The sequence below is a fragment of the Lontra canadensis genome, unplaced genomic scaffold (assembly GCF_010015895.1).
Source record: "Lontra canadensis isolate GAN:19392208 unplaced genomic scaffold, GSC_riverotter_1.0 scaffold66, whole genome shotgun sequence".
In the NCBI taxonomy this organism is placed as follows: Eukaryota; Metazoa; Chordata; class Mammalia; order Carnivora; family Mustelidae; genus Lontra; species Lontra canadensis.
In genome coordinates, this window is record NW_022631060.1 from 4,046,440 (window position 1) to 4,068,818 (window position 22,379).

At 57.2% G+C, this 22,379-nt stretch overlaps 2 protein-coding genes across 2 annotated transcripts in view; one reads left to right on the top strand and one right to left on the bottom strand.

The window, feature by feature from the left end:
• Positions 1 to 17,026, bottom strand: part of MACROD1 (mono-ADP ribosylhydrolase 1) — a 141,493-nt gene extending 124,467 nt beyond the window's left edge. The window contains 5 exon segments of the mRNA XM_032879910.1: positions 5,490 to 5,606; positions 6,136 to 6,237; positions 16,573 to 16,660; positions 16,663 to 16,746; positions 16,748 to 17,026. Of these exon segments, the coding sequence (XP_032735801.1) occupies positions 5,490 to 5,606; positions 6,136 to 6,237; positions 16,573 to 16,660; positions 16,663 to 16,746; positions 16,748 to 16,876 (520 nt within the window). The 5' untranslated portion in view covers positions 16,877 to 17,026.
• A 37-nt stretch (positions 17,027 to 17,063) lies between these two features.
• On the top strand, positions 17,064 to 21,188 carry LOC116880601 (basic proline-rich protein-like). The gene is made up of 3 exons (XM_032879911.1): positions 17,064 to 17,414; positions 19,772 to 19,855; positions 20,949 to 21,188. The coding sequence occupies exons 1-3, from the start codon at positions 17,064 to 17,066 to the stop codon at positions 21,066 to 21,068; spliced, it is 555 nt and encodes a 184-aa protein (XP_032735802.1). The 3' UTR covers positions 21,069 to 21,188.
• The last annotated feature ends 1,191 nt before the right edge of the window (positions 21,189 to 22,379 follow it).

Here is a 22,379-nt window from a genome sequence, read left to right on the forward strand (position 1 = left end):
TAGAGGGAGAGAGAGAGAGTCCGCGCTCCCTTCTCAGCACAAGCACTGCCTCCATTTTGCCTCCTCCAGGCAGCCTTCCTGTCTCCCCCCGCTCTGCAGGCAGGACTCCCAGCCCTCATGTACTTTGCTGTTCTTCTCCATTCACGGGTCTCACCTCACATTTGGGATTCCACAGTGTGTCTTTTGTAGCCCAGGGCCTACCCTGATGCCTGATGCAAAACAGGCCCGTCACACGGTTCGCCGAATGAAGGAAAGGCCTCACACCGGTTCAAATCCCGACGCAGTCACCTGCCCCGGTCTGATCACTGAGAGCCTACCTGCCTCAAGGATGCCTCGAGGTCAGTGCCACAGGGTAGGCGCTGAAGGAGGGGTGGGTTCTCACTGCGTGCCCCCAGGGGCCTCAGGCCCAGCGAGAGCCCAGCTGCCCGCAGGCGGCCCATACCCGCCCCCCACCCCCAACTGCAGAGAGGCTGCTGCCGGGCAGCCGGCAAGCCTCAGCAAACACATTTAAATCTGAAGTGACAGATAAAGCGATTTACGGCGACAGTTTAGCGTCACTCACTTCCCACAAGGCAGCCCGCATCCCTCAGCCCCTCCTGCTCGCTAGTCCATCAAGGCGGTCTCTAAATCACGGACTCCCAGCGGTGGCCCAGGGACGGCTGGGGCTGGGCTCCTCGGGGGCCCCCAGGCAGCAGAGGAAGGGAGGAGGCGAGCACGAGCACCGAGCACCGGGCTGGCTCCCGAGGAGGGGAGGGTGAGGAGCGGCTGGCAGATTTTCACAAATCAAAGACCAAGACTTAGGGAAACAGAGTGCCACTTCACGCCTTATTTTAAATAAGTAAGTGGCTTCAAATCTCCCAGCGAGGCCAGCTTGTCGCGGTGAAACATGGCTCCCCACCCGTTCTGCACGTCCTGGCATGCACGCCTAGGCCCCTCAAAGGCCTCGCTGACCTGCCTTGCCTCGCGCCACCTCCTGGCAGAATTAATTGGTCCCTGCGGCGTCACATGCCACTTTGTTCAGACCTTGCTCCCAGGGCTTTGTCACATTATATTCTACTTAGCTGCTCTCGCACTTGACTTCCTCATAACAATTTACTAGGGGCTCGCTGTGAGCCAGGCCCAGGGCCCAGCACGGGATGGGCCTGAATTCCTGGCGTCCTCACGCCCACCCTGGGTGGGGCCGAGGATGCTCCCTTTTTCAGATGAGGAAACAGGCTTGGAGCCGCCTTGCTGGAGGCCACCAGGCCACCATCGGGAATGCTGGGATTCCAATTGGCCCCTGGTCTCTGTGCCACAGCCCTGACTCGCCGGCCAGAGATGGCTTCGAAGGGAAAGATTCCTTCTGTCCTCACAAAGTCTCACATTCATCCCTGCTCTGTCCCGTTATGCCCTGAAGGCCAAAGTCAGCAGCCAGACCCTGGTGCTGGCCAAGAATGGGGGTCTTTCTTTGTGTTGGGACATTTCCTGCCCGGGACTCAGCGGTCTGCCGAAAACTAGGGACCCACAGGCCTGGTGAGCTGGGAACCTCAAGGGCAAGGAAGTGGCCCAGTCAAGGTCATCCCCACCCCCCCACCCTGCCCATGGCAATGAGAAGACAGAAGCATTCCACAAGCTGAGGCACCCCCCTCCCCGGGTGGAGACCCCCAGATCCCAGACCTGAGCTGTCTCTGGAGGAGATGCCAGGCACAGCTTGCCCCAGACACCGCCTGAGGGGGGTGTCACAGGCCAACCCGCAGGGACAGCCCTTGAGAATCTTCTCCTCCAGAACCAGGGGCTGCAGGGGGCTCCCTGGTCTATCTTGCCAGCATGGCAGCCCAATTTAATTAAGATGGATGCTGCGCGCCCCTATGGGTAGGAGCCATGGCTGGCTACCAGACGGTGGGAGCCTGACACTCTCTGGGTATTGCCCGAGTAAGCAGCCTCCACAGCAGCCCGTAAAAACACAGCCAAGGTGGGCCTGGGGCTGCCTGTGCCATACCCGGCTGCTTGGGGGGGTTTGATCCTACCCATGTGAACTCCAGCCCTGCCACCCACCTGCCCGGCATCCCTCCACAGGACTCTCTGCCCCAGCGCCCCTCCACATACTACACAACATACTTCTCATCACAACACACACACCCACCATCACAGACACCACCCATAGCACACACACGCTCCAATCGCGTCTCAAATACCAACAGAGTGGGGTAAAAAGCAGGCCTGAACTTCAAAAGCCAGAGGACCGGCTGGTAAACAGCCTGATCGCCCCAAGTCCTTACAGGGGCCGTGGGCAGAGTGGCTCTGTGGGCAGGGAAGGAAGCAAGCAGGCCCCTGCCAACCCCAACGGGTGGGAAGGAAGCCTGCAGAGAGGCGGGAGACACCCCAAGCCCACAGTTCTGCAGGATGGTGGGAGTTCTGGGGATCCCAACCCTCCCCTGCCCCGTTTTACCTCGCAGGTCCCTCCCAGCTCCCCTGTCGCAGTCCCTGCAGCTGGAGGGAGGCCCAGCCAGCGACAGCACCTTCCTGCCCTGCCCAGCGCCCCCCCAACCGGCCAACAGGGACAAAAAAGAGACACCCTCCCCACTACCGCCCCCCACGCAAAATCCAGAAAGTCCAAAGCTGACCTCAAGTCCCCAGCCCAGTCCTACCCACACCACTCCCCACGGGACCAACACTGCCCTTAGCTTCAAAAATAAAAATGTAAAAACTCCCACCCAGCTATAATTGCTCGCTCCTTTTCTCCATTGTGGTGGCTCCGCGGTTGGCGCTGAGAAGCAATTATTCATGGCTAATGATTATAATCAAGTCAAATAGAATTTAATGGACACGTATTCTCTTCCTGCTTGAAACTTTACATATGAATTAAGCACATATGGGTTTCACGAGGCACAGACCAGATTTATGCAGCCCCGAAAAGCCCCACGTTGCTGCGACTTTTATTCTGCTAATAAGCAGGCTGATTTACGGGCGCCGCCGGGCGAGGAAACCGCGATCTCTGCCGCCCCCTGGTGGGCAGCAGGCCCGGGCTGAGCCAAGGCCGTGGCGGGGGGGGGGGACTGGGGGGGGGGGGGGCCAGGGAGGAAACCAGAGGACCCTGTGTTGCGGGGAGGGGCCCCAGGCCAAGACCACCAAGGACCCCCGGGGTCTGAGTAGTGGCAAGGCCCCGGAAACACCGGTGCCGGATAAAGGTCTTTGGGAGGACCCAGAGGGGAGGCAGGCTGTGTGCGGGAGCCCTCCACGCGGAGCCTGCCTCAGACATTCCCTGGGGTTCCACACTGGTTCTGGGTCCCCCCCGCCATGAGACTCTAGAAAAAGGGGAGACCCCAGGAAAACACTCCAAGAAGTGTTGAATAAACTGAGGCAAGCCGGGAGAGATGAAAGCTGCTTCTCGGAAGGAGGCACCCAGGCTCCCTTGGCATCCCTGGGACACGGCTGATACCCAGGAGGATGACCGGGGCATCGATTCTAGCAGCAGTGACAGAGGCAGGGGAAGAGGCCTCGGTTCATGCCAGGGGGGTGCACGAGCATCACAGTTTACGCACTGGCACTGAGGTCCCTAATGCCCCTGGCAACCCCGCGGGTGGGCTGTCCACCATCCGCATCCTGTGGAAGGAGAGACAGGAGCCCAGGCACGTACACAGACGGGTCCCCAGAGAGATGCTGCGACCGCTCCCACCCCCAGCCCAGTGCCGCCGAATGCAGCCAGGACCAAAGTGCTATTTGGAGAGCGAGAGGGGCTGACAGCCACGGCACTCAGGAGCCTGGCCAGGCGCAAGGACACTTCAGAAGAGCCATGAATCACACCCACAGCTCCACAGGCAGCCTTCGGAGCCCCGGCCCTGCTCCTACTGCATCCCACCGACAGACTACCTTGGTCTCCACCCCTCCCTCCCGGCCTGTCAACCACCCGCCCAGCTGGGAAGGGGCAGATAAGATGCCCCACGTTTCCCTGCAGCCACTTTGCCACTCATCAAGTAAACTACAGGCAGGGGATCCTCTCCTACCCTCGCCCCTGATTAGTCAGGGCCACGGGCACGCAGCAAAGCAGATCCACAGGCCTGCAGGATGGAATCCTCAGCCACTGCTCCAAGGCTTGGTCCTCTCACACCAGACCAGCCCTCCTGGGGCCAGAGAGCAAGAGGGCCCTTCTCCTCCCGGCCACTACAACATCAGCCAACCCAACGTGGCTTGTCTCAACCCCACATCTCCCCAGATGGACGTGCAGGCCTGCTAGCAGCCCTCTTCCCCCCACCCCCATCCTAGTGGCCCCGAGAGAAACACAGCAGGAGCACCAGCAGAAACCCAAAGGGGATCGAGCTCCCTCTACCCTAAGTCGGGACTCCTGCCTTTGTGTCACTGGTCACCTGTGCATCGAGATGGGCAATGTCGGGGGAAGGGGACACCTGTGTGACCGCACAAACAGGCAGAGACACTCAGAGCAAATGCCACAGCCAGAAACACAACCCGGACCACGACAAGCAGGCCTGGGGCAGGCCGAGCAGCTGTATCCCCAGGTCCCACGAACCCAGCCCCTTACCAGGAGGAACATCAGTTCCGCCAGGTCCCAGGGGCACTTGACAACAGGACAGGGTTTCCCCTAGCCAGCACTGCGGTCAGACACAATGGTCACCAGGCCAAGGACAAGGAGGAGGAGATCGGAGATGCTCCGGGGGTGGGGGGCGGGCAGGTGCTGAGACTGCACAGGTGGGGAGGTGGCAGCAAAATGAGGTTTCCCAGGATAAGAGGCTCTGCCCATGTCTCCAGACGTTTCTCTATGGAAGCTCCTCCCCATGAAGCTTGGTAAGCAGGCGAGCAAGGGCTGGGGTTCAGCCTCCATGGGCCCTTGTCCCACGAATGGCCTGTGTACCAGGTGGACTTGACTGTCCCTTGACACCCACTCCTGACCTTGGCCAGACAACCACAGTCTGGGAGGAGAGCACCCAACTTCCTTCTGCCCCCAGGAGGGGAGAGAAGAGGTTCCTCCACTCATCACAGTAAACTGCCAAGCCAGCCGGAGCCCCGGCAGGAAGCTGAGCCTCGGGCACCAGGGCCTCTGCCCCCACCTTTCCCTTGACAAACCCTCTGACCTGTGCCAGGTCTGCAGGGGGGGGGGGGCATGGCAGGCAGGAGGCAGAGGAGGGGGAGTGGCGGTGGGGCGTCTGCAGCCCCTGGGGTCAAACTGCCCTGTTCTGGCCTCCGCCTTCCTGGCAGGGCAGCCCGGCGCAGTTCCAGCCACGCTCTCTTCCTTCCTGGCCGCTAATGGGTCTCCGAGCAGCAAGGCAGCTCGGCCAAGGCGCCCCCGACATAGCAGGTCAGGGTTTCAAGGGAAAGGAGTCTGTGCAGCCAACACGTTGGGCTCCTGTGGCGCCAGCACGCCCTCCGCCTCCAGCTGCCCGAGCCTCGCTGGAGCCAGGTGGCGTCCCCCCATGCCTGGCTCAGCAGACTGGAGCAAAGGTGACGAGGCGGCCACCCAGGTCCCTGACTCAGGCTGGCCAGAAGCCCCGACTCACCGGCGTTGACGATGGCGTCCACCTCCAACTTGGTGATGTCGCCCCGGAACAGAGAGATCTTCTCGTTGAGCTGCTTGTCCTTCTTGTACTTGGGCTCCTCCACCTTCGCGGTCACCCCTGCACCAGGTCGAGGGATGGGGGTCAGAGAGAGGCCCTCACTGCACAGTGACCTCCATCCACCCCCCTCCACCTCCAGAGGCAGGGGACTGGTGACACGGGCACTGGCCATCCGCAATGATCACGCACCTCTCGCTCGAGGCACACACGTGGTCCCCTTGAACCTTCCTGAGGTTAAGCACAGGTACGGGATTAATGTCATCCATCCCCATTCTACAGACGTGGAAACTGAGCCCTAGGCAGATGAAGTGACTCGCCCTGGGTGATGGGCTGTCAGGCCTGCAGTGTGCAGGACTTCCCACAACTGTGAGGTCGTGGCTCCCGGACTCAGTTTACCCAACAGTACAATGGGGATAAAAACCAAACCCTCCTCAGACCGGGTTCGTAACTGAAGTGCCCCCCACACAGCAAAGTGCCCCGTGCGTGCTGCTGCCATTCTTCTTGGCGTGGTCGGTATGAGGCACCGCCACACGGGCTGATGAGGCCACCCACCAAATCGCCACGTGCCCCTCCCTGGCGCAGGGCCTACCTTTCGCCGTCTCTTTCCAGGTTGGGATCTTCTTCAGCCTGATGAAGTCCTTGCAGAAGTAATGTTCCTCCCGCTGTTTGTCACTCAGGCCCTTCAGAAATGCTGCAGGGGTGGGATGGGGCAGGCAGGAAGGAGCGTCAAGGCAGGCAGGGAGAAGGGCGGTCTAGGGGGCTTCTCTCCCACCCCCGTGTCTCTCCCCTCCTCACGGGACTCTCTCCTCATCCGAGGATGTGAGCCGGCCCTCCACGTCCACCCTTCCCGCAGGCACATTATTGGGGGAGGGGGGAGGTTGGAGCTAGGAGGCCCCTAGACCATCTGGCCCGGCCCTCTTTGTTCAGGAGGGGAACTGAGGCCCAGGGAGACAGAGGGCCTCTCTCCGGTTCCATAGACCTGAGTTCAGAATGCAACTCTGCCCCTTTCCGGGTGTGTCCGCACCTCTGGGTCCCTGATTCCTTCGTTTATAGACTGGGGATTAAGAGGCCCCTTACGGAGTAACTTCGCGCTGACTCAGTGCATATAAGGAAAACAGGCTGATGGCATTGGACGAATTATATTCCCAGTTACATCCTCAATGGGTGATGTCATCACCATGGTTATTTGTAGGCAGCAGGACACGTGGGACAGGACAAACATCCTCAAAGAGCCGAAGAACAAAGCAGATCTGGTGGCTGTTCACAGCCTCCCCCTGCCCCTCAGCACTGGCAGAGAGGTCCCCACAGATGCCCGGCTGGCTTCTCCCAGTGTGCACCAAGGGAGCAGCGAAAATTGTCTCCATCTTACAGATGAGGAAATGGTCACACAGCTGGTGAGTGGGGAGCAAGCCCCCACCATCTGCTCACAGACTCTGGGTCCACCAGACCTGGTGTCCTTGCTCTAGCCCTGCTCCCCAGGCCTGGTCTTCCTTTTGGGTGGCCCAGCGACCTCTTCCAAGGTTTCCCAGGTGCACAGGGGTCCAGGCTTCTGGCTCTCGGGCTCCCTCTGCCGGTCTGAGGCCACCAGGCACCCGGGCTCTCAGCCTGGCCTTGGGCCACCCTAGACCACACGCTCCCCAGATGGAGCGGCCCTCACTGACCACTTGTTGGGGGGCAGGTGACAAACAGCAAAGGCCACACTCAAGGAACTCAGAAAGCATCAGAAAATGTGCAGAGGTTGGGAGGAGCAATTAGGGGGCTCGGTGGAAGAGGAAGTGTTTGCCTCCTGGAGCCTTCTGCAGAAAAGGCCTCAAAGGGCAGATGTTCAAGAGACCGGTGGGTCCTCCACACATGCCCTCCGTCTCGCAGAAGCCAGTCCATCCAAAGCCTCTGTCCCTCCAGGGTGCACGAGGAGCAGGGAAAGGGCCCGGCTCACAGTCCAGCTCAGATTTATGGTTGGCGTGATTCTAAAAGGCTCGCAGCATCCCAAATCTGCTTCAGCTGGGGCTCAGGCCAGAATTCCACGTTCTGGCGGCCGCTTCCAACCCTCTTCCACAAACGCCTACGACGCGCGAGTCCTGCATAAAGTACAAGGACGTAACACTCGCTAAGGCAGATGTTGTCCTGGCCCCTGGGAACCCACAATCCAGCAGAGGACACGGAGGCTGAGCAGGCCAGCGGCCAAGCTTGGGGACGTGCAGGGGCCGGGAGGGGAGGCAGCAGGAACGGCTGGCCTGGGGCTTCTTCAGTGAGACTCCAAAGAGAAATGGGAGGTAGCCAGGGCAGGGAAAGGTGCTTGACCACCTGAACAGTATGTTCAAGGTCGAGGGTGAGCGAAACTCAGGGCGTGGGGCAGAGGGCGGGCACTGGGGGCTGTGACGCTGTGAGGGGGTGGGGCCCACTGCGCAGCCGCCAAGTCTGTTGAGGACTGACTCATCCCAGGGGCACCTGAATCAGATCAAAGATGCTTCCACAGGGGCGCCTGGGCGGCTCAGCTAAGCGTCTGCCTTCGGCTCAGGTCATGCTCCCGGGACCCTGGGGTCGAGCCCCACATTGGGCCCTCTGCTCAGCGGGGAGCCTGCTTCTCCCTCTCCCTCTACTGCTCGGCCTGCTTGTGCTCTCTTGCTCTCTCTGTCAAATAAATAAATAAAAATCTTTAAAAAAAAAAAAAACACCTTAAGAAAAAATAAAAATAACTAAAAAGTACTTTCACCAGTTATAGATTAAAAACTCTCCCAACCCCAAGCAGCGCCATTTTCATTCTAAGAGGCCAAGGATATCCTACCGTGGACGGTACCCAGTGTGGATGGTCCCCTCTGTCACTAGTGTGTCCTGAGGCTCACAGCCCATCTCCCTGCTCCCCTTTCTCAAGAGGCTACCTTCCCCACTGGACACGTGACCCCGCATACACTCTTGAGTAACAGGCCAAAGGCTCCTTTCTTTGTGTGCTGGGGGAGGGTGCTGGTATCTGGAAAGAGCTCAAGTGCTTCTCCAAGCCTTGACTACCCGCTTCTGTAAAGTGGGAGTAAAGGGAGCTCCCTCCGGCTCTAAATGAGAAACAGAAAAGGCTTCCTTGGGTACCTAGCGAAGCAGTCGGCGGCTGGCGGGCGAGGAACAGACTCAGGAGGGGAGGCCTGGCTCCGTGCAGCCCCTGCCCGTCCAGGGCCTGGCCAAGCAGGGGGGTGGTGGGATGGCTTGCTGGAGGAGGTACCTCCAGCTTCTCTGCCCTCCCCCAGAGGCTGCAAACCGCTGGAGAAAAACCTCATCACCAAACAGCAGGCTCCCTTTAAATTCCCCATCCCCTCCCTTGGCGGCCCCCTCTGCCAGGCAGCTCCTGACCCTGCTTGGGAAGTTCTTCCCCTCGACCTTCTCCCCTTTCCCAAGCCTCCCCAATTGTCTTCTAGATGCTACCTCCTCCCGCCACCTGGGAATCCAAGCCTGGCTTGCCCTCCCTCAGCCCAGGCTGCCTGCTCACCTTCCAGGGGACTCACTCCTCCAGTGTACGCCCTCAAACACCCTCTCATGTCCCCTCTGTGTCTCAAGGTCATAAAGCCTCCCTCAACCATGGATTCCACACCCCCCAGCTGTGGCCTCCTCTCTCCCACCCCCACTGCCCCCACTTCCTCCCTCCTTCCCATGCTCCCCCAAGCCCTCACCAGCCTGGCCCCAGCTCTCCACCAAGGCCAAGGTCAGAGACACCACACCAGCCACGTGGCCCTCTGTAGTGTCCCTTCTGTCCTCCCTTGTGCACTCAGCACCGCCCCTCTTAGTCTCCTGGTTCCACTCATCTGTAGGCTGTTGGATTTATCCCCACAATACCCCCAAAACCAAGCCTTCTGCTCTTCCCGGATAGGGGCCAAGCCATCATGACTCCCTAGCACGACCCAGAAGGGTTCTACCCTCGGTGGACTCCCCGTGCCCACCCAATAGTCTGTTCCTCACTCAGCAGCCCAGGAATCTTTGGGGGCAGAATTCTATTTAAAGCTGTTGAAAGCTCAGTTCACTGTCCAAGCCCTTAGAGAGGCCCACGTGAATCCCTGCGGCTCTGCCTCCTCTCCTCCTCTGCCTCCCCACAAACTAGCTCTCCCTCCTACACCTCTGCAGCCCTGGCACATCACTCACCTTTCAGATCATCCCACATCCAGACCATTCCCTGCCTCAGGGCCTTTGTACCTGTCACTGCTCTGGCCTGACCTTCCTTTACAGGCCTTCCCCACTCCCAGAGTAGTCCCTCCCCTACCAGCTATACTTTATTCCTTACTTGACCTTGGCCTCTTGGGAATCTGGGTGTTTATGTTGGCTGCCCACCATCTGGCACAGTGCATGGCATGTGTGGGCGTTCATGGGTGTCTGCAGGATAAATCAATGAATGATTGAGCTGAGACCCAAGCGTTGGGGGCATGTCTGCCAAGAGAACAGAGTCGTCCAGGGGGAGAAGACAACATACGCAGAAGCCCTGAGGTAGGAGAGAGCATGTGAGTGAGGAAATGGAGAGAAATCAAGAACAGCCAGACCAGAGAGCAAAAGCCAGGCTGTGGCAGCCACCTCGACTGTCGCCTGAGGAAGGAACATCCTGCTGTGGTTTCGATCCCTCTTGCTCCTTGGTCCCACTAGGGTTGGGCTCACCAGCTCCTGACATCACGTTCCTGGGCAGGTCACTTGCCCTCTCTGAGCCTCAGTTTCCGCATCTCTAGAAGAGGGACCAGGCAGGCCTGCCCTGAATGAGAAGGGACTGCCAGGTTATCTGGCAGCTGCATGGAGCGGATACACGGTCCTTCCTGCAAGCAAAGACTCAGAGGGCAAAGTGAAACAAGACCAAACTGGGGAGAGGACCTGCCTTTTGCAACTTGGAGGCATAAGTAGGTAGAGGAGCTTTTTTTTTTTTTTTTAAATTTTTTTTTAAAGATTTTATTTATTTATTTGACAGAGAGAGATCACAAGTAGGCAGAGAGGCGGGCAGAGAGAGAGGAAGGGAAGCAGGCTCCCTGCTGAGCAGAGAGCCCAATGCGGGACTCGATCCCAGGACCCTGAGATCATGACCTGAGCCGAAGGTAGCGGCTTAACCCACTGAGCCACCCAGGTGCCCTTTTTTAAATTTTTTAAAGATTTTATTTATTCATTTGACAGACAGAGATCACAAGTAGGCAGAGAGGCAGGCAGAGAGAGGAGGAAGCAGGCTCCTCATGGAGCAGAGAGCCCGATGCAGGGCTCGATCCCAGGACCCTGGGACCATGACCTGAGCCGAAGGCAGAGGCTTTAACCCACTGAGCCACCCAGGCGCCCCGGTAGAGGGGCTTTTTGAATTGTTTCGGTGCCCATATTTGTTATCTTGCACAGTTGAGACCAAAACTATGGCTCTCAGAGGCCTTGGCATGCCCAAGTGTGGGCTCTCCCAACCTGATGAACCCAGGGCCTGAAAGTGAACGTGCATGCCAAGACGCCACGGGGGCTGGCCAGTCCGCACCCAGGCCAACCCCACAGGACTCCCTTGTGCAGAGTCCCTCCAGCTGAGTAAGCCCTAAGTACCCCACGGGACTAGTCTGGGGGTCCTAGAAATGGCTAGAGTCCCCTAGCAGACGCCATCTGGCAGAGGGCAGCACCCTGCCTTCCAGAAGAAACAGAGGTTATGTCCCGGCCACAGGCAAGCCAAGAGGGGACCCAGCCCAAGACTCCCTCCTGCCCTGTCCTCCCTAAGATCCGAGGGCTGATCTGAGTGGCCCACAGCCCGCACAGTCCCCTCTCTCCAGCAAAGTCCAAAAGACGGCTCCACTTCCCCGAGCAGGAAGACAGCCAGAACTTCTGGCTCTGTTACCAGCCGGCTGGCGCTGACCTTGGGGACATCTGTCAGCCTGCCCCTTCCAGTTCATGGTCCCCGGGCACACATCCCTTAAAGCCAGCATGTGGGGCGCCGTGACCTTATCTCCAGAGCAAGGTCGAGGCCCAACTGACCCCTGAGGAGCGACACACTGCACGGGTCTCTGAGTTATGGGGCGGGAGAAGCCAATTCTGATTCTCCCTGGCTCCAAGGAACCAAGGGCCATCCTCATCACCTCGGCTCCATCTGTCAGATAGGCCCCACGTGTTTATAACATTTTCTCCCTCCTTTTGCCAGAAGGACAGATGTAGAGTTAGAGCACAGGCGAGTTTTATTTTTCTTATAAAAGATGTAAAACATACGTTTTAATTTTCTTTCCTTTCTGGAAAGGCGAGAGTATTTCACAGCTCAGTGAGACAGGTGTTGTAAAAAGATGTTTGCAGTAAATTTTGATGGGGTGGCCTGACCCTGGACTGAAGCTTCCAGCGGCTCCCGGGCACGAAAGCCGAGCTGGAGGAAGCAGGCTGCGCCAGAACCATAAAGCACACCGGGCGAACGGGAATTCAATGAGGTGTTTTAAGAAGTGTCTTTATGGCACTTTGCTAGACGGTGTTCAGAAAGGTGAGGGCGGCCTGGCACGGAGGGAGGCCCCCCCTCTCTGGAGAAGGCTGGGTGGACTGGGCTGACAGCGGCGGGACTCTGGGAACACAGCAGCAGGGGCATTAATTACCGGGGCTTATGGCACCCCCCGAGACCAGAGTCTCATCCAAGTCCACGGCCTGAGCCACGGGGAGACAGAGCATGAAGCACCTCGGAGCTTTTCTCCTCTCCCTAGGCGCCCTTGCCTCCGCCCGCACTGGGGCGCACCAAGGCTGCTTCCCCAGAAGACAGGTGGGAGAAGACCCCCCCAGTTCCCAGGTGAGCCTGCAAGGTTCCCCGGTTCAGTAATCAAGTCAGAGAAATCATCCGCTCCGCATGAAACTCCACAGGGGCTGGAATGAGTCCTCATCACTGCCTGGTGCAAAGGGAGGCTGGAATGCAGGAGACCTAGTCCGTAGCACTGGGGAGAGGAAACGTGGCTCAGGCTATGCAGGTCACGGGCTCCGGCATCTGAGACCATGAGGGAGACAAGTTTATACAAGCCCCGTGTTGCTGTGGCCCAAAACAGGGCAGAGAGAGGACAGAGGTCTGAGGGGTGACAAGAAAGGGGGTCACTGGGAACCCTTGGTACACCATGGACCCTTTTATACACCACTGTATACGCAATGGTTTCTGGTGTGATCCCAGCACAACCTGCAAATCAGGTGCCGGTCGTCCCATTTCACAGATGAGGAAACTGAGGCTCAGGGAGCAGGGAAGCAGCGGTGTGGGGCTGGCCCAAGGCTGATGGCACCAATGCCCGTGCTCTTCTTAGCAGACAGCTCTGGCCCCACTGCAGGTCAGAAGGAGGGTCTGTGGCTTCCCCTGCAGTGACACAGCCCCTACACGCCCCCAGTGCCCAATCTTAAGTCCCCTCACATCCAACTGCCTTTAGAGTACGACGGTTTCCGCAGTCTTGTGACAAAAAGGCACCATCTGCGAAGATAAGGAGGCTTCCCATCACTGAGACAACTGGAAATAGAATTCTCTGACCAGTAAAATCAGATACTACCGAGATCTCCCCAAGGGACTGACGGGCTCTTAGCCAGGAAGATCCAGCCTGGGGGTATTTACTTACCCAGAGGGAGAATGGGTCTATGGGTGTGGCCAGTCTGCTTAAGAGGGAGAAAAGGAATGCCTAGGGTAAGGCAGAACTGGGCCATGTGTCCAGAGGACTCACTGGGCCGGGAGCTGAGGCACTCTGCACCCAGAACCCAGCGCAGGCACTCAACAGCATAGAGACTGAACTACTGAGCAAACACCCAAGGAAGGGGATCCTGGGTGGGTGGGTCCACGCCCTGCAGGGAAGCTTGCCCAGCCTGCCCAGGGCAGTGGGAACCGCTTCCAAAATCATTCAGCCAGCTCGAGAGGGGGCCCTGCCCAGGCGCACTTTCCAGACCCACCACCGTATTTCCCACCATAACTGCCCGTCAACCTTCCCACCTACATCAGGCTCTTGTGAGTTTGGTGACTGTGTGCCAGTCTTTGAGACACGATGATCCCAGGCACAGACAGGCATTTGGAGGCCTGGATAGATCCCCAAGAGAAAGGCGAGCACATGTCCATCAAAGACATGGAGAGGAATAATCCCAGCAGCTTTATTCCCAACAGCCTCAAACTGGAAAACAAAATGCCCACCAACAGAACGGGTACACAAAACGTGGTGTATGCGTACCATGCAATATCAGACATAAGACGGCAAACTGTCAGTACACCGCCCAACCATGAGCAGAGGGTGTACCGGGACACACTATATGCCTCTGTTCGTATGAAGTTCGAGAAGTAGTAAGAGGTACTGATTGCAAGGGGCTAAAGGAACCTTCTAAAGTGTTGACAACCTACTGACCACAACTGGGTATTTAGGTAAAAATACACTGACCATACGTTCACCTGAGGTCTGTCCACTTACACCGGAAGCTCAAAGTTTAAACCGAACGGAAGGAAGAAAACTATGTGGGGTCTTCAAGGACCAAAGCGTAGACCCCAGTCAGAAGCAGGGTCCAGCTGAGGCAGCTCCCCAGCGTGGCAGTTTTAAAAATAGGCCCCCAGGGGCGCCTGGGTGGCTCAGAGGCTTAAAGCCTCTGCCTTCAGCTCAGGTCATGATCCCAGGGTCCTGGGATCGAGTCCCGCATCGGGCTTTCTGCTCAGTGGGGAGCCTGCTTCCCCACCACACCGCCTGGCTCTCTGCCTACTTGTGATCTCTGTCAAATAAATAAATAAAATCTTTAAAAAAAAAATGCCCCCAATTCTTTTATCTTTTTCCCTTCCAAAGGTGGAGACTCATTTTCCTCCCCTTGAACGTGGGCCAGACTCCACGACGCCCTTCGAAGCCCCAGCATAAAGCAGAAGAGACGGCGTGGGACTTGAAAGACTAGGTCACAAAAGGGCACTGTGGCTTCTGGGTTGGTCTCTGGGGGAAACCGCCTGCCATGTTGTGAGGACAGTCAAGCAGCCCGGTGGAGAGACCCCCAGGGTGCTGGGTCTGAGGCCTTTCCCCACAGCCACTCCACGGGAGGGCGCGCCTCAGCCATCACCAACAGAGCCACCCACCCCCCCAAGCTACTCGTAGGTTCCTGACCCTCAGAGACTAGGAGGTAAGAAACGTTTGCTGTCCCAAGCCTTTGAATTTGGGGGTAATCTGTTACTCAGTAATAGATCACTGAAACACACAAAGCACGCCGACAAGCCTGCTGGGGTCCTCACACCGGATCACCCCGACAAGCCTGCTGGGGTCTTCACACCCAAGGTCGCCGCTCCTCACACCGTCCCTGACTGGATCCTGGAGCTCAGGCAGCCCCATCTGCCACGGTTTCTTCACAGCATTGGCCTTCGCCTGGCACTGGCCCACTGGCTTGACCACGTTTTCAACTGTTTCCTATCCCTAGCAAAGAAGCCCCTTGAGGGCAGGGACCCTACCTGTCACTCATAGCACCAGAACGGTGCTGGCCACACAGAAAGCGCTCGGTAGAAGTGGATGAACAAGGGGCGCCCGGCTGGCTTGATCTCAGGGTTGTGAGTTTGAGCCCCATGTACGGATTACTTCAAAATAAATAAGACTTAAAGAAACGGATGAATGGATGGAAATCCCAGCTCCAAGCAGAGACACCCCAGCAGCCTGGGAATCCCTGGCCCGTCAGCTTCACAAGGTCCAGAAGTTTTCAGGGGCACCAAGGAACGAGAGAGGGCGGGGAGCTGATCCTAGAAACGTGACTGATCCAGGAGCAGGTGGCTGGGCCCCCTGCCTCCCTAGCTCTCTTTCCCACCAAGCTGGCTTGCTGCCCCTGACAGAGAAGGGGAGGCAGGTTCCCTGAGGGGACAGTACCCCTGCCAGGAATCTCAGCCAGCCCCCTCACTCCCTGCCCTAACCAGGGTTCTAGGGCCAGGGCTGAGGCCATGACAGACACTCTGTGTGCACACTGAGCCAAGGCAAGGGCTTTCTGCCTGCACTTGAAGATCCCGGTGGAAGAACACAATTCAGGACAGAGGGAAAGTTCATCTTGAACTCCACCTCTAGTTCAGAGGAGGCCTTCCCTTTAGCCCCACCCTCCCCCGCTGCCCCAGACCTACCTTCCGTGCTCCATTGGCGGTACCCACTGGGCCACAAAGGCCCAGCCAATGAGCCTTCTCCCCTGTGCTTTTGAAAGGGGATCCAGCCAGGAATGGTTACAAGAGCTCTGGGAGCAGGCTCTGAAGGGCAGGGGCAGCTGGCTGAGCCTCGGGCCAGACTACTTGGGGCGCTGCAGCAGGCCGGATTCCCTGTTCTTTGTGAGGGCCCAGGGTCTGGCCCTGGGACTCATGCGGGACCAGGACTCATGACCTGTCCCAGAGTGGGAGGAAATGGCTTGATTCCTGGGGGTGCAAGGTGTCACCGTTCTCACAGAATGCCCCGTCTCTGCCCTGTCCCCCAGTCCTGTGTCCCCCAGGAATGGGGCAGAAACTCTTCACAAGTGGCCAGAAGCCAGGCATGAGGGCAAAAGGGCAGCGGATGACAGGCTCAGAGAGTCAGGCCTTCAGGGTAAGGGGTGGGTGGAGGTGGGAGCAGCCTGCCTAGAGAGGCCGCTCTGTGGGGCTGTCTGATCCTGTGGGGCTGTCTGATCCTACCAGGTGGAGACACCAGACCCAGAACTGTCCCCTCAGTCCATTTCCCGCCACTCTGCCTAAAATGCCACCACTTGAGAAACCACAGTGCACAAAGCCTGGGGAATTCGGGAGCCTAACGTCAGCTCTGCCACAAACTCTCAGTGACCTTGGCTTCTCAGCTCAGTTTCCCTCCCGTGCAAGGGAGTAAGGTGGTAGGTCCTGGATGACCCCTGGGGGTGCCCTGGGACCCGTGCGGGCGGGGTAAGGTCGTCCTCCCCACACTGCCCCGTAGGGGACCTGCCCTCGGTCCCCTCGGACGGAGTGAAGTGGTTTGCGGGGCTGGGTACACGGGGGGCGTGGCTGCGACTGGAGGGGTCCATCCCAGGGCGTCTCTCGGGTGGAAGGCGGTGCTGGTGGGGGTGCTGTCCAGCCGGGCAAGGCCCATGTGGGGCCGCCCTCGCCCCCTCGCGCCCCCCTCCTGCTTACACTTACATTTTGCCTCCTTCCAGTCGGTGGAGGTGCTCAGGTCCACCTTCGCCGCCATGGCCAGGGGGGCCCAGGTGCGCACCCCGGCGCTCCTCTCCGCCCCACTGCCGCCGCCCCCCAAGCCCCAACTCCCGCTGGGGTCCGCGCGTCGGGGCTGTCCGCGCCCAGGGACGCCGGGGGGACCGCACGCGGTGCTGCGGGTCCGCGTGGCCCCCGCGTAGGGGACGGACCAGGGGCGCGGGACGCAGAGCAGCTGCCCCGCTGCGCGCAGCTGTGCCAGGCGGCCGGACACTTGGCTCCTCAGGGACATGAGCAGGCGGCGCGGGGCGGCTCCCCGCCCACTTGGACTCTATTTACGGGGCTGGGAGTCTCTCCCTGATCCGCTCGGGACCGAGCGGCGTGTGCTGGCGGCGACCGGCTCCGAGACGGCGGGCCGCGCGGCCAGAAACCCCGAGCGCGCCGCTGGGCACCCTGGAACTTGTAGTCCCGGTCGCCGGATGGGCCCCCGCACTCCTATACACACGTGCGCGCCCCAGCCGGGCTCCGCCCCCTCCCCGGCGCCGGGATTGCGTCGGGCGGGAGGCTCCTCCTTCTCCGAGGGTCGCGCGGCTGCCAGGCGCCCGCGCGGGGCTCGCCGCCAACCTCCGGGTGTGGAGAGCCGCCCTCCCCGCCGCGCGGCCCTGGCCCGCCTCTGCCCTCCGTCCCCGGCGCTCCGCGCTCGGTACCGAACTCCGACAGCCGGGCGCCGCGCGCCACCCGGCAACCCGATCCCGCCCCCAGTCCCCACGAGCCGCGGTCCCTCCCTGCCGCCCGGCCGGCCCCCGGGAGGGGACAAGCCGCGCGAACAGGTACGTCCGGTTCGGCGACTTTCCCCAGGGAGCTGAACGCCGGGGGTGGGCGGGGATGCGACTGGAAGCAAGGGTGCACACTGTGGAAGGCAGAAAATGTGAGTTCCAGGAGGCGTTCTCGGGTGGAACAATGGGCGTCATTTTTTTTTTTTTCTAATTTTTTACGGAGACTCTGAAGATAGATTTTTTAAAATATAAGTTTGCTTCTGTGTTTCTACACCGTGAACATTATTTGAGAAATATGATAGTGGATATTTTTATAATCTGTGGAGGAGTCAGGGTCCCAGAGAAGATTCCAGTACCAACTTGCCACCCTGGGCTACATAGGCCGCTTGAGGTGCACTTCTTGAGCTGTAAATTAAAAATTAAGATGGGCGCGCCTGGGTGGCTCCGTGGGTTGAGCGTTTGTCCTCCTATCCAGTGATGATCCCAGAGTCCTGGGATTGGGCTCCCCCCAGCCCCGGTGCAGCTTCCTACTCAGGGAGCCTGCTTCTCCCTCTGCAGCTCCCCATAATGGTGCTCTCTCCCTCTCTCTCTCAAATAAGTTATAAATTAAGATCTTAAAAAAAAAAAAAAAAAAAAAAGATAGGGTTCAGGTCAGGATGTGGCAGTCAGGCCCCCAGGATGAACGTGTGGGTGACCTCAGCACTTGCCACTTCTCCTGTAACTCAGCCTTGCCAGCTACAACCCGGACAGCAGCTGTGTGCAGGGCCCTGGGTACCAGGGGGCACTGAACTAAGCCCTCTGCTTGCATTTGCTGTACCTTCCTGAGCTCGTGATATGCTCCCAACAGCCAGGTGAGGCTGCGGGAACCAGCTGGAGGTCAACAACACCACCAGTGAGGGTCAGAGCCCAGACTGAGGCCTGGTAATTTTGTTCTTATCTGTGTTCTGGAAAGCACTGCGCCTGAAGCATGTAGGTGACCCAGTGTGTGTTCTCTTGTTGCTCTAACAAGTTACTGCAAATGTGGTGGCTTCCACTCCATAAATGCATTAGCTTGGTGTTCTGTAGGACAGATGTCTGACGGGGGTCTCTCGGGGCTCAAATCAAGGGGTCAGCAAGGCTCCGTTCCCTTCTGGAGGTTCTTTCTGGCCTTTTCCAGCTTCCGGAGACACCCACGCTCCTTGGTTCATGGCACCCTTTTTCCATCTTCAAAACCAGCAATGTTGCATCTCCCCAAACAATTCTTCCATTAGTGGCCTCTTGCCTCTGACTCTCCTCCGATTCTCTGACCATTTTCAAGGACCCTGGTAATTATGCTGGCCCCGCCGGGATCATCGTGACAGCCTCCCTGTTTAAAGTCTACTGATGAGTGACATTAACTCCATCTGGAACCTTGATTCCTCTTTGCTATGCAATGTAACATATTCGCAGGCTCCCAGGTCGAAGATGCAGACACCTGTAGGGAGCCGTTATTCTGCCCACTGTACCCCTCCTTGCCAAGGTCTAGGGAGGAGGATGCAGGGAGAGGCAGGGACCCCAGCCATGGAAAGTCTTGGTGCCAATTGGGAGGCTGCCTTTCTGCACGGAGGCTGAAATCCACACCCCCCAGAGGCAGGCCTTTGAAACCCCTTTGCACACTCTGGACATCTGTACCAGTCCTTCTGATTCTTTTGCTGGGATTCAGCTCTGTTCTCACCTGGCTGCCAGGAGAAAGAAGGTTCCAGCTCACAGCCCTCCGCTATCTAGTCTAACAGAGGCCTGAGCCCCACACACAGGTGGATGTGGGCAGGGAGGCACGGCTCTGACTGGGCAAGGCAAAACCTCCTCATAGAGTTTGAGCCAGATCTTTTGAAAAAGGTAAAATATTGCCAGGTTCCAAAAGTGTATGTGAGTGGGTCAGAAACACTCCAGGCAGAGGGACACCCAGAAGCAAAGGCATGGTGGCCTGAGGAATGCCAAATCTTCTAGCAAGGGCTACAGCATCGTCGGAGACAGTGAGCTGAGGAATTCTAATGTTGCAGAGGGGCTCTTGTGCAGAGAAAAGCTACCTACTGCTGCTTGTGTTTAAATGAATACTGTATTTATTAAACTTATAAATTAAAGGAAGAACTAGTTTTTCTTAAACATCCAAGTGCAACTTGCAAATCTAGTTTTCTATTTATAAATCTGCTAATTTTTGTATAAAAATAAGAACAATTACTTTCACTTATTCTTTGATGCATATTTAATTAACTCATAGGTTCAACAGATTAAATTCTAAAAATGAATGCCAATTACAAACTTAGGTAATTAAATTCCCTAATAGATTTTAAACTACATGTTACAGAGATGAGATAGCTGGTCTTCTCAAACACCTTGAACTCAACATCCTACAGGCATTTTTTTCTTTTTTGTTCCTTTTTCTTTACAAACAGGGAGGAAGTGGGGGAGCCGTGAGGACACTCTTGCCACCCACCTTACTCTGTCCTCCCCAACCAAGCATATTATTTCCTAATCAGGTAAGCAATTTTTAAAAAGAGTTTGTTCATTTATGTATTTGACAGAAAGAGAGAGAGCGGGGGGACAAACAAGGGGAGCAAGAAGCAGAGGGAGAGGGAGAAGCAGGCTCAGCAAGAAGCCCAATGCGGGGCTCCATCTGGGGACCTGGGATCATGACCTGAGCCTAAGGCAGACACTTAACCAACTGAGCCCCCCAGGTGCCCCAGCTAAGCAGTTCTTATATGCTAATAGGTTACACTTGTAAATATGATCAGTCGATTCTCTTAAATGTTCCCAGGCTGTTTATAGACTTAGATCCTTTCACACTGTCTCAGTTGTCTGTTGCTGCATAATAAACTACTGAAAACTTACTTACTGACTTGAAATAATAACCGGGGCATGGAGTCAGCCATTTGGTCTGGGATAAGCTGGAAGTTTCATCTGCTGGTCTTGCCTGAGTCACTCCAGTGGCTGCAGGCATCTGACCCCATGCCTGGGGCTGGGGGCCCTGGGATGGCCTCAGTCCCATGACTGGCAGTTGGTGCTGGCTGTCAGCCAGGCCCCTGGGTTCTGCTCCACGGGCCCCTTATCCTCCCCTAGGCTTGACGGGGGCAGCTTCACAGCAGGCTGGTCTCAAGGACCCGCTGCAAGAAGGCAACCCCAGAGGCTGCCCTCCTGCCTCCTGAGGCCTGACACTGAAGTCATCCATCACTACCACCAAATTCTGTCGTTTGACGCGGGGTCACAAGGTCAGCCCAGATTCGAGGGCGGGAAGAAAGAGACTGGATCTCTTAGTGGAAGAAGCAGACAAATCTCATTGCAAAGGCAGCATGCAGGGGTGGGAGGAATTATTACAGCCATTTTATCTAATTAAATCCATAAATCGGGGGCGCCTGTCTGGCTCAGTTGGAAGTGCGTGCAACTCTCGATCTTGGGGTTGTGAGTTTGAGTCCCACACTGGGTGTGAGATGACTCTAAAAAAAACAAAACAAAACATATCAAATAGGACAGATTGATTTAAGTGTCTCAAAACCTTAAGCAAACACTACTATTAGCACAACGTCACAAAACTTATTCCTACCCCAGGACCAAGATTCTGGGTTTGCTTTGCAGGCTTCCACACCTTTCAGGGTTGCAGAGCCGCCAAAGGAGCAGATTCCATCACAGCGGGGCCAGGGGTGCGATGAGATTTGGGACCATGGTACGGTGAGGGGTTTCCTGCTCCTGGTCTGAGATTTTCAGAGCAGAGCGAGACCCAGAAGAATTCTGCCAGGTCTAAAGGGACCCCCAGGGACGCCTGCGTGACTCAGTGGGTTAAAGCGTCTGCTTTGGGCTAGGGTCATGATCCCAGGGTCCTGGGATGGAGCCTCCCCCGCCCCCATCATCAGCTCAGCAGGGAGCCTGCTTCCCTTCCTCTCTCTCTCTCTCTCTCTGCCTGCCACTCTGCCTGCTTGTGATCTCTGTCAAATAAATAAATAAAATCTTAAAAATATAAAGGGGACCCCCAAACCCATTCCTCTCTCCAGGAGCCGAATTGCAGAGCTCAGTGCATCCCTGTTTCCTGAGAGTCTCTCAGTGTTCAACTTGACCCCATTGTACCAGGACACCTTCCTTCTTTTTGTTGCTTCAACGCAGGTGCACTAGTCCCTGTGCCTCCCAGGTCCCCCTAAGGTCTCCACTATGTGATCGCCATTTTGAGCGTCCCTCGACCCAGGCTGTAATGCAGTCTTCATACTTGACCTTATCACCTGCCTGTATTCCATTCTACTGTTTGTGTCATGAGCCAGTATCATCCAGTCATTTTAATGGGAGGCGTGAAAGGAAGAGTGGTTTAGGTGGTCCTAAGCATCTGCGGCGCCTAACTGTAAGTCACGGCCCTGGGCGGCAGAGGGCGCCCCTTTCCTTGATTCCTCCCGGGGCGGTCTGAGGACCAGGTTGAGGATCCCTGGAGGACTGCTGGGCCTCCCCAGGGAAAGGGCCCTGGCGTGGCCAGCATTGGCTGTCCCTCCTCCGACTTCAGAGAAAGCCTTGGAAGAAGGTGGACGTTCAGGGGATACTTAGCTTGAAGTATATAAAAGCCTCGAATAGTGGGGCACCTGGGTGGCTCAGTGGGTTAAAGCCTCTGCCTTCAGCTCAGGTCATGATCTCAGGGTCCTGGGATCGAGCCCCGCATCGGGGCTCTCTGCTCAGCAGGGAACCTGCTTCTCTGTCTCTGCCTGCTGCTCTGCCTACTTGTGATCTCTATCTCTGTGTCAAATAAATAAAATCTTAAAAAAAAGCCTCGAATAGTATCATTGACAAGTTTTTGTTCCAAGATTTTATTTTTATTTATTTATATTTATTTTTAAGCGATCTCTACACCTAAGGTAGGGCTTGGACCACAACCCTCGAGATCAAAAGTCGCTGGCTCCACAGATTGAGCCAGCCGGGTGCCCTGATTGGGACAAAGTCAAATGACACAATGAATCATGGTTATGAGCGGAATCCTCTTCCCCCCAGATTCTTAGGTGGAAGTCCCAACTTTGGGTCCTCAGGATCTGACTG